At 49.4% G+C, this 18,107-nt stretch overlaps 1 protein-coding gene across 3 annotated transcripts in view; it reads left to right on the top strand.

Annotated features, from left to right (window-relative positions):
* The first annotated feature begins 5,138 nt into the window (after nucleotides 1-5,138).
* KIF3C (kinesin family member 3C) overlaps nucleotides 5,139-18,107 on the top strand; it is a 29,730-nt gene continuing 16,761 nt past the window's right edge. For all 3 annotated transcript variants that reach the window (XR_008558555.1, XM_008162351.3, XM_054728197.1), the window contains exon 1: nucleotides 5,139-7,190. Coding sequence is in view for 2 of the 3 variants with exons in the window: in XM_008162351.3 (XP_008160573.1) it covers nucleotides 5,655-7,190 (1,536 nt within the window). In the remaining variant the exon portion in view is untranslated. The remainder of the gene's footprint in view (nucleotides 7,191-18,107) is intronic.

Here is an 18,107-nt window from a genome sequence, read left to right as displayed (position 1 = left end):
GTGGTTATGGGATGATCAGGCTGGCAGGCAGAAGCGGTTAGGGGCAATCAGGAAGGCAGGCAGGCAGGCAAGCAGTTGGGAGCCAGCAGTCCTGGATTGTGAGTGGGATGTCTGGCTGCCCATTTAGGCCCGATCCTACCGGGATCAGGCCTAAATGGGCAGTCGGACATCCCTCAAGGGGTCCCAGATTGGAGAGGGTGCAGGCTGGGCTGAGGGACACACGCCCCTGTGCACGAACTTCATGCACTGGGCCTCTAATATATGTGATAATACTCTATTAACTGTAAAGTATTCTACAAATCTAAGAATTTACTACTGTTCTTCATTTTGCCTTCCCATTTTCTTGCCCTGAAGGTTTTGGAACATTCATTCACTTGGTTAGCAATTGATATTGATTACCTAAAGTGTATTTGGTACTGTGCTAGATATGGGTAAATGAGGCACAATGACAAAACCCACAGCTCCTGTCTTCAGGAGATATACATTATGGTGAAGGAGACATATGCAGTTAACCATAGTATAAGTCAGACTATGATGAGTACTATAAAACTAGTACTATAAGACTCCACTTAGAGTACTCCAGTTCAATAATGAGCAGGAGGATCATGAAAAAAGTAAAGATTAGTTAGAAGGTAGCCTCAGGAAAGCCAAAGAAAGATCCCCAGAAGAGGTGATATTCATAAGGGGCTTTTATTTATTTCATTTATTTGTAAAAATCGTTACTTAGCACATATTATATGCCGGGAACTAGACTAGTCATTGTAGATACAAAACTGAATGAAGCAGATATATTAGGTCTTCAAAGAACAACAGAGGAGGTGGGTGAATAACCATTTAATTATAATTATGCTAACTTCTATGAAAGAAATACAGGGAACAATGAGAACATATTACAAAGGGGCATAAACTAGGTAGGAAAGTCAATAAAGGTGCCCTTAGGAAGAGCCATTCAAGCTGAGAGCTGAAGGATGAAGAGCAGGTCACCGAGGCAGATGGTGAGGATAAATGTTCTATGTAGGAGAAACAGAATGTGTAAGGACCCTGTGGTAGGAAGCTGGAAAGGAGCTGAAGAAAACCATTGTTATATCAGCCCAGAGAGCAAGGTGGAAAGTGGCATGAGATGTGACAGGAGATATGAGCAGGTACCAGGTCATGTCGGGCCTTGGGGGCTGCATTAATGATTTGGGTTTTACCTTAAGAGCAGCCTTGAAAGGTTTTAAGCATTGGGTGATATGATTAATCATGTGTTATTAAAAGATTACCTTATAGAGAATGGATGGGTAGAGACAAGAGCACACCTAGGAAGACCAGATTGGAGGTATTATGGGAGGTCAGGCCAGAGAAGATAATGGCTTGGAGAAGAAATAGATAGATCTGAGAAATATTTACGAAGTTGAGTTGATAGGATTTATGTTTGAATGGATATAGTGAGGGTGGGGAAAGAGTTGTTTACAGAGCTAAGGACCATTCCTAGAGGAACAAGTAGAATTTCATATGTATGGGAACTATCCAAGTGGCTATGTCCATTAGAGAACTGGACATATAACCTGGAACTCAGAGGAGAAGTGTGGACTGGAGATACAAATTTAGGAATCTCTTAGACAATAACTGAACCCATAAGCTGTGGTGATCATCATAGAGGGACATTGGAAGAAAAAGGGGGCTTAGGATTTAGCCTTAGTGAACTCCAACATTTAATGTTGGGGTTAAGTGAGATCAACCAGTGAAGGAGACTGATATTGAGCAACCAGAACTCCTGGGACCTGTAGGAAGAATACCAGAAAAGTGCAGAATCATGGAAACCATGGGCAGTGAGAGTTTGATAAAGAATGAAGTGGATTATGTCAAATGCTCCTATTGAAAGGGGCCCAGTAGAATTGGCCATGGAGTTAACTGATGTTCCTCGTAAGAGAAGTCTCTATTGAGCTGTAGAAGTAAAAGCCATGTAAGGTCAAGTTATGGAATTAATTGAAGGTGAAGCTCTGTAGGCAGGGACAAAGTTAGAAGGACATTTCTGGCTGAGGAACAGCATAAGCAAAGATACGGAAACATGAAAAGCTACTTGTTTGGAGGACCTTAAGTGAATCAGAATGGCTGGACACTTGAGTGTGTAAGAGGGTGCGGGAAAGAAGGATGGCTGAAGACAGTGCTGAAAAGGGAGACAAAGAATGTGAGCAACCTGAATGCAAAGGACAAAAGGAAGGAAAACTACAATTTCTTGAATGTCTTCTATGCCCTGGGAGTTTTCACATACATTATCTCATTTAATCCTCATGTAAACCCTGTGAGTCAGGCAAGCATTCTTATCCTCACTTTTCCCACTAAGGAAATAGCTGCTCAGAAGGTTAACATTTTACTCAGGGTCATACATCACGTAAGCAATGGTAATCCAGTATCCCTCCCATATGGATGGATTTGGACAAGTGCCCTGTCAGGTGAAGACATCAGGTGGGGAGAATGGGGAAAGGATCTGTTTACCCAGCACGGTAGAGTCAGGTGGGTTAGCCAAAGCAGAGAAAGGGTAGTCCAAAAACCAAAGCCAAGTGCAACAAGAAAATAGTTCAACAGCCAAATCGTCCATCCAGAAGTCAGGTTGCCAGAGTCAAGGGAGGATAGTGTACAAAGCCAAAACCCCACCCAAGAATTGATTCGAAAGCCAAGTTCATCACAAGCAGTTAAGCTTGGTCAAAGAAAGAGAGGGCTGAGGAAGGCCAAGAAGTTACAGACGTGGACCCACCACCAGCTAAGCCTTAAGCTTCCAGTTGAGCTGGCATTCAGGTCCTAGGGACTTGAAGATGGGGAAGAAGTAAGGAGATAGGTTCTGCAGAGTTGAAGAAAAAGCAATTAGGCTCTCTAGAGAAAAACATGATTGAAAATGATGTATGGACAGATTCTCCTGGTGCCTCCATGAATGGCCTGAAAGTTTCAGATAACAGCGTCTCCTCTATCTGGATCTCATATGGAGGAGAAGGACAACTGGGGCCCAGTCCACAGATTCAGCTCCACTCTGCAGAGTGGAACATGGATAGGATACTGGCTTTGTCCTTGGATTTGAAGAATTATAAGTAATTTGTATCCTAGAGGGGAAAACTATGAAGACACCAAAGAGGAAAAGCAAGCATAGGCCTGGGCTATCCAGGATGCTCAAGGAAGCAGGAGCTATCAGACAACCCAAGGTCATGTACGTTATTAAGGGCTTGCTTAAAATAAGTCTTTTCATTGGTGCAGTACTTTATGATTCATTTGTTGAGTCTCACAACCATCCCAGAAGTAGATACTATTTCTTGCCCCCTTTCCAATTTTTCTTAAACAGATGAGGAGACTGAAGCTAGGGCAAAGTAAGTGACTGCCCAGAGTCACACAGTTGGATGAAGATCAGAACTGGAACTGGAATGTGAGTTTTTTGTTTTATGCAAATTATGTGTCTCTTTCTGCTATGGGAAAGACATTGGTCAGGGAAGACTTCACAGAGGAGGTGCTTGAACTGCCCAAGTGTCAGGGCGCCAAGTACACAACGGGGACAGGGTCCTCTGGGCAAAGGCACAAAGATGCAACACAGCACAGCCAGTTAAGGAAACAAAACATGGTTTCTAGAATGTGAACTCCTTGAGGACAAGAAGTTCCAGCTCCTTGAATGGGGGTTGGGTTTTAGCAAGTGAGGTTTGAAGGAAGGAACACAAACTTTCCATAGGAGAGTAGCTGTGGGGGAGGATAGGAAGTTAGGCAAGCGTCAGAAGATGGAGAGCCTTTTATATGATATTAGGGGCCCAGTGCACAAATTCATGCACCTTGAAAGGAACTGTGGGCTGAGAGGCTGCGGTGGGCACAGGGGTGGGTCTTGACCCATCCTCCGTGCCCCCGCCCGGCCCCTCCTGCCACGGTCCCCGGTCCCCTGTGTGCCGGCAGCTCTGCTCCTGCCACTGCTCCCATGCGCTGACTTCGGCCCTGCTCGCACCCACTTACAGCGTGGAGCAATTGGGGCCAGCACCAGCAGCGGGTGTGAGCAGTGGCTGCTGCCCCGATTGCCCCTCAGGAGCAAGGGGAGGTGGAGAAGCCCTCAGGGGCGATCGGGGCCAGCAGCCGCCACTTGCACCCACTGATGGTGCTGGGTGATTGGGGCCAGCAGTGGGTGCAAACAGGGCCAGCACCAGCAGCAGGTGCGAGCTCTGGGCAGGACCACGCGTACTGCATAGGAGCAAAGAATTTTCAGTAACTACCAGAGGCTCGCCCTGATGACAGCAACTGGTGCCCCGCCTTGGTCTGGTGCCCCCGCTCATCTGCTCCACCATCCTGCCACAGCCAACGCCCTCCATGTTTTGCCCCCTGGTGGTCAGCGCATGTCATAGCAACTGGTTGTTCGGTCTATTTGCATATTAGCCTTTTATTATATAGGATAGAAGGCTGGTGGAGGAGGAGGGGTGGGTGCAGGTGGAGAGAGAAGGTGAGGGCAAAATCAGCTGGAAGGTGGCTCCAGGAGAGAGAAGGAGAAGACAGAAGTACACCAGGGTGGGGAGAGGAAAAGATTAGGAATTAGGATACCTGGAGACCCTGAAGGGGAGGGTAAAACATACCTGTCTGCAGACAGAAAGGCAGGCGCATTGGAGAGACAAGGATGGTGGCTGTGGAGCAACACATGTGGGTAGTGGGTCACCCCCCCCCCCTCCCCCACCAGGTAGGCTGAAACCTCAGCAGTCACTCTGGGAGTTTCATGCCAGAGAGGGAGGGGCCTCCCCGACGTGAGAAGGCAGCAGCGACCAGCGAGATCCGGGTTAACAAAGGCGGGACTACAACTCCCAGCATGCTTGGCTTCGTGGGGTGACGGCGGGCGGTGGCTGCGCTGCCACCCGCCTGGTGGGCGCAGGACCTGAGTCGGCACGAGAGTCTGTCATTCCGGAGGGGTCTAAGGGTGCTGATCGGCGATGCACCCCAGTCCCGGGCGCACTGGCTGCCGCGGACTGGCGCCTCCCGTCCCGCAGCCCCGCCCCGCGCCCCACCCCAGCCCGGAGGCTTAGCTGGGGCCGCAGCGCAGCGGCAACATCAGTCTCGCCGCCGCTGCTCCGCCCCATCGCCTTCTGTTTTTCTCTCATTCTCCGGTGGCGGCGGGGAAGGGCAGAGGCAGCGGCAGCGGCAGCGGCAGCAGCGCTGGCTGCAATGAATGACCCCCCAGCTGGGGAGGAGGACTCCAGGTGAGCCTCTGCCCTCAGCAGGGCCGAGACCCCGGCCGCCCAGGACCCGCAGCCCCCGCCATGGATCCCTAGAGGAGGAGGCTGAGAAGACAGCTCTGCCGCCCACCCCCATCCCATTTTCCTCTTCCTTTATCTCATTGTTGCCGTAGCTGTTTACGGCTGGGCTCTTCTGCCCCAGCATGGGGCAGGCTCCGGGCACTGCCATCCGGCCGGCACGGCTCCCGCGGCTGCCCGGAGATTCTGCCTAATTCTCCCTGTCCGGCCGGTGCAGCGAGGACCAGAGAGCGGAGGAGGCCCGGACTGCAGCGGCGGCGGGGCCACCTCCCAGCATCCCCACCCTAGGAGGCTGCATGCGGATTGAAGAGCGGCGCCCCAGGGCTGGGCCGGCCCCGCTGATACCTACCTAGGGAGGACGCAGGACTGCCCAGCCTACGGACGGGTCCCTGGGGCAGGAAGGACAGGAGCAAGATGGCCAATAAAACCAAGGCCAGTGAGGCCCTGAAGGTGGTGGCCCGGTGCCGCCCCCTCAGCCGGAAGGAGGAGGCTGCTGGTCATGAGCAAATCCTGACCATGGACGTGAAACTGGGCCAGGTGACCCTGCGGAACCCCCGTGCTGCCCTGGGGGAGCTGCCCAAGACCTTCACCTTTGACGCCGTGTACGATGCCAGCTCCAAGCAGGCTGACTTGTATGATGAAACTGTGAGGCCCCTGGTAGACTCGGTGCTTCAGGGTTTCAATGGCACGGTGTTTGCCTACGGCCAGACGGGCACTGGCAAGACCTACACCATGCAAGGGACCTGGGTGGAGCCCGAGCTGCGTGGGGTCATCCCTAATGCCTTTGAGCACATCTTCACCCACATCTCTCGCTCCCAGAACCAGCAGTACCTGGTCCGGGCCTCCTACCTGGAGATCTACCAGGAGGAGATCCGAGACCTGCTCTCCAAGGAGCCCGGCAAGAGGCTGGAGCTGAAGGAAAACCCAGAGACAGGTGTCTACATCAAGGACCTCTCCTCCTTTGTCACCAAGAATGTCAAGGAGATAGAGCATGTGATGAACCTGGGGAACCAGACCCGGGCAGTGGGCAGCACGCACATGAATGAGGTCAGCTCCCGCTCCCACGCCATCTTCGTCATCACCGTGGAGTGCAGTGAGCGTGGCTCAGATGGTCAGGACCACATCCGTGTGGGCAAGCTCAACCTGGTGGACCTGGCTGGCAGTGAGAGGCAGAATAAGGCGGGCCCCAACACAGCTGGAGGGGCTGCCACACAGTCCACAGGTACTGGCAGTGGTGGAGGGGGCGGTGGGGGTGGGGAGAGGCCTAAGGAAGCCTCCAAAATCAACCTCTCGCTGTCTGCCCTGGGCAACGTGATCGCTGCTCTGGCGGGCAACAGGAGCACCCATATCCCCTACCGGGACTCCAAGCTGACCCGGCTGCTCCAGGACTCTCTCGGGGGGAATGCCAAGACCATTATGGTGGCCACGCTGGGGCCAGCTTCTCACAGCTACGATGAGAGCCTCTCTACCCTGCGCTTCGCCAACCGGGCCAAAAACATCAAGAACAGGCCCCGGGTGAACGAGGACCCTAAGGACACACTGCTGAGGGAATTCCAGGAGGAGATCGCCCGCCTGAAGGCCCAGCTAGAGAAGAAAGGGATGCTGGGGAAGCGGCTCCGGAGGAAGGGCAGTCGTAGAAAGAAGGCCGTGTCGGCCCCAGCCGGCTACCCGGAGGGGCCAGTGATCGAGGCCTGGGTGGCTGAAGAGGAGGATGACAACAACAACAACCTTCGCCCGCCCCAGCCCATCCTGGACTCCGCCTTGGACAAGAACATGGAGAATTACCTGCAGGAGCAGAAGGAACGGCTGGAGGAAGAGAAGGCGGCCATCCAGGATGACCGAAGCCTGGTCAGCGAGGAGAAGCAGAAACTGCTGGAGGAGAAGGAGAAGATGCTGGAAGAACTGCGGCGCGAGCAGCAGGCCACAGAGCTGCTCGCAGCCAAGTACAAGGTAAGGTCCCCGAGGAAGCAGGGACATCCAGAGGTCCCCAGAGGGATCTGGGCTGGCAGGCTTTCCTTTGTGGGTCTGTGAGCTGGCCTGAAGCAAGGTGTCCCTTCCCAGCACCATACACTGCCCTCCTGCCAAATGCTCCCCTGGAAAAGCCAGTCAAATTCCAGGCTAGCCTCCCTGGAGTACCTAGGAGGACGGATAGGGACACACACACACACACACACACACACACACACACACACACACACGGCAAAGCAGGCAGCCAGTCTCTCAGGCCAATGGGCTTGGGCTGGTCTGACCTGCTGCCTGCCAGTCTCTGCTGGTGGCCCCTAGTATCAGTCAGGTCCATGGGGTGGCCAGGCAGGCCCTCAGCCTCATTTTGTTGTGGGTTTTCACTCGTGCATAGCCTCCTCACCTGTGACCTCCTCCCTCTGCTGCACCTTCAAACCTCACACCATTTTAATAATATCTGACATTTGGATAGCACTTCGCGGTTTACAAAATGCCCCACATACGTGATCTCATTTGATCCCTACAGTAGCCATCTGGGAAACTGGTTCTTAAATCCCCATTTTACAGGCAAGGAACTAAGAGTCAGAGAAGGGACATGACCAAGGTACCATCCTACGAAGTGGCCTCATGCTCTTCAGTTCTTGGATGGCAAGGTGGGACTAGGAATAGATTCTGCTCCCTGTGAATGAGGTCCATTGGGCCCATGTGGAGCAGGCCCATTACATGGTATCATTAAGGAGATTTGGGGGATCACTCAGCGGGTAGAAAGAGTACTTACTGGGCTCTACACTGGACACCTGGAGTCTAGTCTCATTGAGAGATGAGACCTTGTGTAAGTGGCTTCCTCTTTTCCTCAAACCTCAGTTTTTCTTTTTGTAAAATGGAAGGTTGGCCTGGATGATTTCTGAGGCTCTTCCAATCTGCTAATTCTTTGACCTGTATTAACAAACTGAGGCAGAATAAGGCCTTATCCCAGTAAGAGCCAATTCCCCATATCAGGCCTCAGTGTCCTTCCTGAGCTGTTCCCTCCCCATGGGGGCCTCCAGGCCTGAGAGGCTGGGCTAAGCTACAGAGGCCCCTGCCTGGCCAGCCACAGACCTGCTAAATTTTAGGGCTGCAGATGCCATAACTCAACGTTCCTGGCATTTTTAGGTCCCTGGGGCCATCAACACTGGGGGTTGGAAGAAGGTCACAGGGACCCAATAGCTGGTCACTTCCTGGGGGACAACAAAGCATTACTATTTCTTATTCCTTATTCTCAGGAGTGTGGGCTGGGAGCAGGGAGCTCCAGCCTGGAAAGGGAGAGCTGGAGCCTCTGGAATGGTGACAGATGAGCTGGATGCCATTGTCCGTGTTGTGGGGATGTGCTGCTGCACCAGGGGCCCTCGCCTTGCACATTTAGTATTTAATTCGCCTCTGTGAGCTCCGCAAGGGTCATGCTGAGCTGCTTCCTCAGGGGCTTGGCACATTTGGGGCCATCCTGGGAGAAGCAGGATGTGAAAGGCAGGACAGTTAGTCAGCTCTTCCTAGGAGGAAGGGAATCCAGGCAGTTTGGTGCTTTCCACTGGGAAATCTTACATGGGCAATCGGTCATTGGTTTCACTACCAAGAGCACCCCCACCTGCCATGCCCCTCGCTCCCCTTCCCATCCCTACCTCCCTCCATCCTTAAGGCTGAGAAGCAACCAAGAGGCCAAGAGAGTATGGAAGCACACTTCAGCCCTGAGGAAATGGGTAGAGGGATGGAGCAAAGCCTCCAGTGGGACCTCCCACTGTGGGGGACTGACTGGCTCCCTCAGTAAGATTCTTGGATCTAAGGCAATGTGGGGCACAGATAATAGGACAGTCAAGAGATGAGGGTGGCTGATGCCAGAATTTTTGCACCAGAGGCGTAGCCCTCAGAACCCTGTCTTAGAGCTGGCACGGCCTTGGAAAACTGAGGCCAGGACGTGCCCAGGGCCCCACAGGTGAGTTAAGGAGAGCCCAAACTATATTTGGACCAGCCTCTTTCCATTTTGCCATAATCCTGATGTTACCTATGCCACTTGATAATCAGAGTAATTCATTTTTATATAATACTTAGACATCTTGGTCTCTTATAATCTTTCCAGCAACCCCAAGAGATGAGTATTATTTCCATTTGACAGTTAATGAAAACCAAGGCTGGAGAGGTTGAGTGATTGTTTGGTGACTCCGGCTGACAAGGGGCGGAGCCAGGACTGGAACCCAGGTTTTCTGATTTCCCCAGTCCTGTGTTCTTCCTAAGTCATCACGGAGCCCTCCATGTTTGCTCACTATGTGACTCAGGGCAAAGGCCTTTGCCTCTGTAGGCCTCAGGTTTCCATTCGCCTAATGAGGAGAAGTCTGACATAGCTCTCTGGGGAGTGGGTGAAATGGACAATGTGTGCCAGACTTTCAGATATAAGCAAAGGGGGAGGGTGCCTGGGAAATTCCAAGAGGGGAATGATTCCATATCCTGTGACTTCTCGTCAGACCCAGCCCAGGACAGACAGTAGCAAGCAAGCCGGAATGGAGCCTAGGCAGAGAGGATCTCCTTATAGCGCCTGGCGGGGGGGAGTTGTTTCTGTGGAGGAAGCAATTTGAGGGTTCTTGAGGGATCCACAGGGAAAAGAGGAGAGGAACATGTGAGAGATAATCCCAGACCTGCCTCTTTCACAGGGCTGTGCTGGAGACTAAATGAGATCTTTAGTATGAGGGCATTTGAAATATGTTGAAAGCACCAAATAAATGGAGGGCACTAGCAGTCAGGGGTGGCTTCTGTCTGCCAAGCAGGGGTCCAGTCATCTCCAGGACTGACATCTTTATTGTTAGCTTAACTCCTTCCTTCCTCTGCCATCCCGGCTGCCTTGCCATAACCCTGAAGCCCTAGGAGCAGAGCCAGGCAAGATAGATGGAGGAGGCAAGGCGAGACCAGATCAGAAGGCGAGAGCTTGGGCCCCTCCTGGAAGTGAGCTGAACTGGTACCCACTTTCTGAGTGATGGCACCAAGTCCCCTTCTCGCCTCCCCCCATTCCCTTTTTCCAGTTCACACTACCCTCTGGAGGCAGCTAAGCAGTAGCTGATGCGACCCAGTGCCCTCATTCACTCTCTTTGACTCATCTAACCTTCTGCCTCGCCTGCTTTTCCTGCCTGCCACCCCCAGGCTTCCTGTTCCCTTTGTTCTCCCCTCACTGTGTACAAACACCATGCCTGTCTCCTTAGAGTCTCCTTTCATCTCTCCTTTCGTATTTACCGTGGACCTCGGGGGATGTTAGAGTGTGCAAATGTGTGAGGATTTGTGATTGTGGGCAGTGCCCTGTTACTGTCCATCATTAGCCGTCCATACTTATGTATATCACTGGGGGCCTGGATAGCATAGGGCTGTGAGGAGGGGAGTAAAGTCCCAGACAGACCTGCACTGAGGTTGGTTCTGCACAGTGAAAATGCAAATGTTTGTGCACACACAGTGTACATACTGCAGTGATGATGGATGCATGCAGATTGACTGGGAGAAGGCCTACTTTACTAAATTTAATTGTGCAAGAAATTTTAAAAATATATATTTTAATTGATTTCAGAGAGGAAGGAAGAGGGGGAGAGAGAGATAGAAACATCAATGATGAAAGAGAATCATTGATCTGCTGCCTCCTGCACACCCCACACTGGGGATGGAGCCTGCATCCCAGGCATGTGCCCTGATTAGGAATCAAACTGTGACCTCCTGGTCTATAGGTCGATGCTCAACCACTGAGCTACGCCGGCCAGGGAAGAACTTTTTAAAATGGCTTTTAATTTTAAACTTCAATGGTTGAGGGATTGGACTAGACGATTTCTAAAACTTTGATTCTAGATACTTCGAGGGAAAGGAGGGTGTTTGGGGGAGGCAAAGGCTACAGATGATACAAAATGCAGGCTCCAACTGAAGAGAGTGAAGAGGTAGAAACAGCAACACTGCTTGTTGATCCCCAAGTGAGAAAGTTTGGGGGAGAATGGCGGTCATGGCTAGAGCCCAGTTCTCTCTGTGGGTGTGGAAGAGACCCTACAGCCCAGAAGTCAGAGGGTGAGGTCACTGCAGGGAGCACAAACTGCACTGACTTTTTATCATCTCCTTTGTGGGTCCCTCTTCTTCCTCCCACCTCTCAGCATTGGAATGAGCCATCCGTGGATATGTAAGAGAGGGAGTTTTAAACCTGAGAAACAACAGTCACAGCAAGAATAATCCCACTTACCTGACATTTACTAGATGCCAAGCACTCTACTATATGTTATATACAAATTGTCTCATTTAATCCCCACAAGCACCTTCCAAGAAAGGTCTTGTGCCTTTCCATTTCATAGATGAGAAAACTGAGACCCATTAAGGTTCAGTAACGTGCCCAAAGCCTCCGGGTTTGCATATGGCACTTCCAGTTGGTTTGACACAAAATTTGATCCACTTTTATGCTTAAAGAATCAGGAATATCAGGCTTGGAACTGGTTGCTGGGAAGGTGGTGAAAAATGACAGGAGCTGGTGACAAAATCCAGTGGTCAGCTGACGATATATCAGTGGAGTTTAGGAGCAAGCATAAGACTGGAAATGGAGATTGGGGGCTCATCTTCAGAAGGAGGCTGGAAAGAAACCTATGGCCTTCTGTTCTTGACATTTTCTCCCTCTATGTAAGTGACCCCAAAGTGCGGTCTCCTGTCCTGGTCTCTCTGCTGACCTTATTTTGTAGAGCGTTGTATTCAGAGCACCGGCATCAGAGTCAGGCAGGCCTGGATTTAGTGGCTTACTAGTTCTGAGGCCTCAGTTTTTTTGTTTTTCAGTTTTTTTATCTATAAAATAGGGTGATACTAGGACCTATGCCATACTGCTATTGAGAGCATTAAATGAGATAATGGTGGTAAAGCACTTTGCCTAGTTCCTGGCATGTAAGTGGTCAGTAAGTAATAACTGTTTATTAGTGTTATCTCCAACTGTCCAATGGGTGTTTTCTCTTGGCCACCTTCCTCATATGTCAAACACATCACATTTTACTCTGCATTCAAAGCCCGCCAGAGTCTGACTGCAATATATGTCTTCAGTCTTCCTGCCCAAGCCAGCTACTCCAATAGGCTGACCTCACAGCCAGCTGGTCTACCCCTATCTTTTTACCCTAAAGGTGCCTCACTGCCCTTTGGCTGATTGCAGTGTTTTTGTATCCTCGGTAATAAGCGAATTATGGGAGCAGATTCAGCTCAATATAAAGAACTTTTTAACAGTTAGAATTGTGCTGTTTCAAGAGGCAGTGACTCTCATCTCTGGATGTGTTCAAGGAGAAACCGAATGTCAGAGGTGCTCTAAAAGGATTCGTGTATAAGAAAAGCCATTGAACTGGATGACCGCCAGAGCTTCTTCCTCTTAAAAGTCCTTCATTGTGAAGATAACATTTTCTAGAGTAAAACATGAAATGTTTCATTGTTTTGAAAATTTAAAATTAGAGGGTTTACATTTTAATGTATGAATTCAACCAATAATAAAAGATTTATTTTTTTTTTAGCTTTCTATCATGGCCAATTAGAGAAGAACAAGGCAAAGAAGAGCAGAAAGGGAAGAACAGGAGAAGGACAGAAAAGAAATAGAGAGGGGCAGTGAAGAGGGGAAAGAGTAATAGAGTCATAGAGTCAGGGTGAAAAGAGAGCGAGTGGGTAAAGGGGTAGGGTTCCTGGGAGAAGAAACCCCAATTGGGAAAACGTGCTGTAGAGGAGAGAGTTAAATACTCAGTGCCATTCCACTGTCCTGATCTGATGTTAGTCTCCAAATAGGGCTATACGCAGTTTCCAGAGACTCCCCAATAATATAGGGAGCATCTCATTTTCCAGAGCTGGTCTGGTTCCATCCACAGGTCCCCAAGGGCACCAGCCCCATACTAGACACTGAGGTTTGTGGGGCTGGGTGATCAGGCATTGTGTGCACCCCCACCCCATCGGAGTCATCCAGGATCCTTGAGAGAAGCCTCATGATAATAAGAGACCAGTGCTCCAAGCTGTGTCTGGCATCAGAATCCTCTTGGCATTGATGGAAGCAGTGACTTACACTCCTTCCTTTCCCTGGCAGTGTGATCAGTTAACAGAGTTTTCATAAGCTGGGGCATTTTTAAAAATAGATATTTTATTGATCCTCTACAGAGAGGAAGGGAGAGGGATAGAGAGTTAGAAACATCGATGAGAGAGAAACATCGATCAGCTGCCTCCTGTACTCTCCCTACTGGGTATGTGCCCGCAACCAAGATACATGCCCTTGACTAGAACCGAACCTGGGACCCTTGAGTCCGCAGGCCAAAGCTCTATCCACTGAACCAAACCGGTTAGGCCACTTGGGCATTTTGTAAAGATTTGACCAGCAGGAGGTATATAAAACTAATACATTTCCATAGAGGTTCTGGGCTTCAAGTTATGTGAAGGCTCAGCAGGCCTTTTGGTCAAGTGTTGGGTTTCTGTTGATGTGTGTTGGCTGGATGAGTGTATTATCATATTGCCCTTAGTCATTTTTTCAGCCCAGGATAGTGCTCAATTGGATGAAGTGGCTGTGATAGTGTTCTCACTGTGCACTGAGGACTGGAGGAAGGGCCTGGAATGCAGCAAGGGAAGGGCACGCCTGCCAGCCTGCTGCGACTGGCCAGTCTGGAGCACTTCTGAGAGCTGCTGAACCAGGTGGCCTTTCTGAGTGGATAAGAGAATGGTCTTCCCACAGGTCCTTCAGCCCTGCAGGCCATGCAGGACAGGTCTCTGTGCTCATAGCCTGCAGGGCACCTGCCCTTGTGGTTTGGTATCTAGAAGTTTTAATATCCAGAGACATTTCTGGTCATTAATTCCTAGTCAGCCTAAAGCAGTGGTCGGCAAACTCATTAGTCAACAGAGCCAAATATCAACAGTACAACAATTGAAATTTCTTTTGAGAGCTGAAAACCGACTTCTGCACATGGGCCCTGAAGTTTCAATCGCACTGTACGTGCACGCCCGCACGTGGTATTTTGTGGAAGAGCCACACTCAAGGGGCCAAAGAGCCGCATGTGGCTCACGAGCCGCAGTTTGCCGACCACTGGACTAAAGTGTTACTTTTGAGTTGTCTCCTTTTTCTCCCAGATGTACTCAAAAGAAGGAGTCCCAGGCCCTGTGTTGAATTGTTTCTATAGCGCTAGGTAATTCAGGCTTTCTCCTTGAGGTGTGCCAGCAGAAAAAATAATAACAACAATAATAATGGTAGCTACCATTTCTTTAGTGCATGCTTAATGCCACGCACTCTGCTGTATTATGTGCAGTGTTTTCTTCAATCCTCACAATAGTACCATAAGAAGTAGTACTATTTTAATCTCCATGTAACAAATGAGGACACTGAGGCACATTAAGGAAGAAACAACCCATAGTCTCATGCCTAGGAAGTGTTACGGGCCAGAATATGAGCCTATGTCCAAAGCCCATGATCTTAACCTCCACACTGTACTGTGAACTCAGAAAAGAAGGATTTAAGCCAGATCTCCCTGGGAGCTCTTGTCTGCTGAGATGCTTAACTCATCTGCCTTTTTGTGTGATGCAAGCCCTTAGGCCCTGACCTCAGCCGAGCGCCACTCATTCCTATAATCAACAAATATTTTGGAGTAGCCATGGCCAAGCACGTAAATCAGTAGATATAGTTAACTTTGGTTTTAAATTAAAGTTTCTAGACCAGCTGGTGTTGCTCAGTGGTTGAGCATCGACCTATGAACCAGGAGATCACGGTTCAATTCCTGGGTTAGGGCACATACCTGGGTTGCAGGCTCGATCCCCAATAGGGGGCATGCAGGAGGCAGCCAACCAACAATTCTCTCTCATCATTGATGTTTCTATCTCTCCCTCTTCCTTCCTCTCTCTGAAATCAATAAAAATATATTTATAAACAAATAACAATAAAATAAATTGAAGTTTTTAGAATCACAATAACTCACTAATAGCGATTATCTCTAAGGATTTCAATAGGAAGTGATTATTTTTTACTTTATACTTTAAAAAAATTATCTTTTTTTTTTAATGGCAAGCATATATTTGCTAATTAAAGAAAAACTAATCTAAATTTTTGAAGGGAGACAATGTATAAAAACAAATGTGTTCACACCTGATTGGAAGATTGGCTTAAAGCTAATGCATAATTGAGGGAAATCCAGGGTTTATAATAATATTCAATGATACCCCGTTATTGGTAATCTGGTGATCTTGGATAAGTCAGTGCCCCTCCCAGGGACTGTAAAAAGTAATCAACAAATGTTTCCTTGCTTTCTGCACCATTTGCTGATTCGCCTTGGAAGCAGTGGGTCAGGAGCCCAGGATTAGAGATCCGCCTAAATGCGGGGCAGTGAGGGCTGGAGGAATGACCGAGCATCGTCTGGCAGCTGGAGGCTGTGTGGTGCGGGACTACCCACTAAGCCCTTTGGAAAATGCTGAGTCTGTACTTCATGCACCCTTAGGTCTCATCCAGTTCGGACATTGCAGCATTCTGTTGTCTGGCTGGATTTGCATCCCTGGTGCTGAAGAGAAACCTTGTAGAATACCACAACGAAGGGGATTAGGGGAGAAAGATGAAGGTCAGGACTGAAGTAGATGAGCTGACTTTTTTCTTCCTGCTTTTCTTCAAGGTGAACTGAAGCACTCTGGGCATCCATACCCTGCCTGTCCAGTATGAGGCTGGGGTAGAGTCCAGCTCACCTCACTCTCCAGCCCAGATGTTTCCTGATCTCTAATTGTCCTTTCTTCTTGATGAGACTCCTGATTTGTGTCCAATCCCAGGACAGAGAATCACTGAAAATAGCACTCTTCTTCCCTTCACCATTTTCTCTTTCATTTCTTCTTCCCTTCTTGCTGGCTTCTCAAGATCTACAACCAGGAAGCCACCAGAGGAGAAATAGCCAGTGGTGATAGGGGATAACTGTATTTCCTAAGAGACTGTTGTGCTGATTGTTTTGCTTTGCTCTTTGTGATGAGTAGTGGGTAAATGTCAATTAGATACTGAATCGGCAAATAACCACGGATGTTTGATTGCTTTATCATTTACCAAGTACTTTCACAACCATTACCCAACTCACAATTTTCATCCAAAGCCCGCAAGGTAGTGGGGATTCTCCCCATATTACAGATGAGAAAACAGAAGTCCAGGGGCTGATGCCTTAGCAAACAGGGTGGCAGAGTGTGACAAGGACCCAGGCTGTCTTTCGCAGCAGTCTTTTAAAAAATTCATTATTTATTTATTTATTTATTTATTTATTTAATTTCAGAGAGGAAGAGAGAGAGGGAGGGAGAGAGAAATATCAGTGATGAGAGAGAATCATTGATTGGCTGCCTCTTGCACTCCCCACAGTGGGGATCGAGCCCCCAACCCAGGCATGTGCCCTGACCAGGAATCGAACCATCATAGGTCGATGCTCAACCCCTGAGCCACGCTGGCTGGGCTCCCAGCAGCCTTTATGTCATGTTACCGTGGAACTGGTGAGGTGGCCCTTCCCAGGAGCATTCCAGGTTTGAGCTCCTCTTAGGGATGCTAATGATTACTGACAGCCTCCCCCCAAGCTCCGGGTTAAAAACTCTAACCTATTCGTCTCAGAGACACCCCCCCCACTCCCCATAGCTTCACAAAAGCAGAAGCATTCACAGCACCCTGCCTGGGAGAGGAAGAAAAGGTGCCCTGAGCTTTTCTGATGGTTGCCGCGTTGACAGAGATGCAAATACCAAATGTTGCTTCTCTCCAAGGTGCCTTCCTGCGGGAACCTGGGAGAAAGCTGTGGGTGATGGAAAAGGACACCGGGCTTAGAATTAGGAGGCTGGTGTTCAAACACCACTTCTGCCAATTACTGGCACCATAACCTTGTGCAAGTCTCTTCACCTGCCTGAGCCCGAGCTTTCTTTTATGTCAAATGGGGATCATATTCGTTATCTCATAAGGTTATTTTGATGATTAGTGTAAAAGGGACCTGGCCCAGCTGCAGGCACATGGCAACTTTGTATCTCAGATTCCTGGCTCCTGCGAAATGTCACAGATTAGCTGGCAGTGGCAGGGAAGAGCCCCTCTGGCTCCCCTGTTCTTGTAAATTATACTTGATGGTATCTTCTCGGAAGAGTGGCTGGCTGGGCCTGGCTGTCTCCATCCTGGCTTTCCGGATCAGCACTTAACGAGTACTGTGGCCTCCTTTCTCCGCCTTCTGGTTTTCTCCTCCAGCGGCTTCTGGAATAGGAAAAGGTGAGCCTCTGAATGTCCCAAGCTATGTGTGCAAGCAAACGTGGCCCCGATGGTGATCTCGGCAGTTAACGGTCATAGCACCTGACCTCTAATACCTGGAATCAGGACGTGGCTCGGTGGTTGAGCATCGACCTATGATCCAGGAGGTCATGGTTCAATACGGCGCATGTCGGAGGCAACCAATCACTGATTCTCTCTCATCATTGATGTTTCTCTCTTTCTCTCTCCCTCTCTTTGAAATAAATATTTTTTATATATATATTTTATTGATTTCTTTACAGAGAGGAAAGGAGAGAGATAGAGAGTTAGAAACATCGATCAGCTGCCTCCTGCACACCCCCTACTGGGGATGTGCCCGCAACCAAGGCACATGCCCTTGACCGGGATCAAACCTGGGACCCTTCAGTCCACAGGCTGACGCTCTATCCACTGAGCCAAACCGGTTTCGGCTAATATTTTTTTTTTTTAAGACTCAGATCAAATTGGGAGATTATCTGGAAAGTGCATAGTCAATATAGGAGCAAATACACTTAAAGATTCCTTGATTATGAACTCTGGGCTTAGAGTACTTTGTCTCCGGGCCTCAGTTTCTTCATCTGTAAAGCCAGAGGGTTTAGGGTTGATGATTCCCTGAGGTCAGCTAGGTAGCATGGGATTTGTATCCCTCTCTCCAGAGTCAGATC

Source organism: Eptesicus fuscus, chromosome 16 (assembly GCF_027574615.1).
Source record: "Eptesicus fuscus isolate TK198812 chromosome 16, DD_ASM_mEF_20220401, whole genome shotgun sequence".
In the NCBI taxonomy this organism is placed as follows: domain Eukaryota; kingdom Metazoa; phylum Chordata; class Mammalia; order Chiroptera; family Vespertilionidae; genus Eptesicus; species Eptesicus fuscus.
The sequence above is the reverse complement of the archived record's forward strand: the minus strand, read 5'-3'. Positions and strand labels throughout refer to the sequence as shown.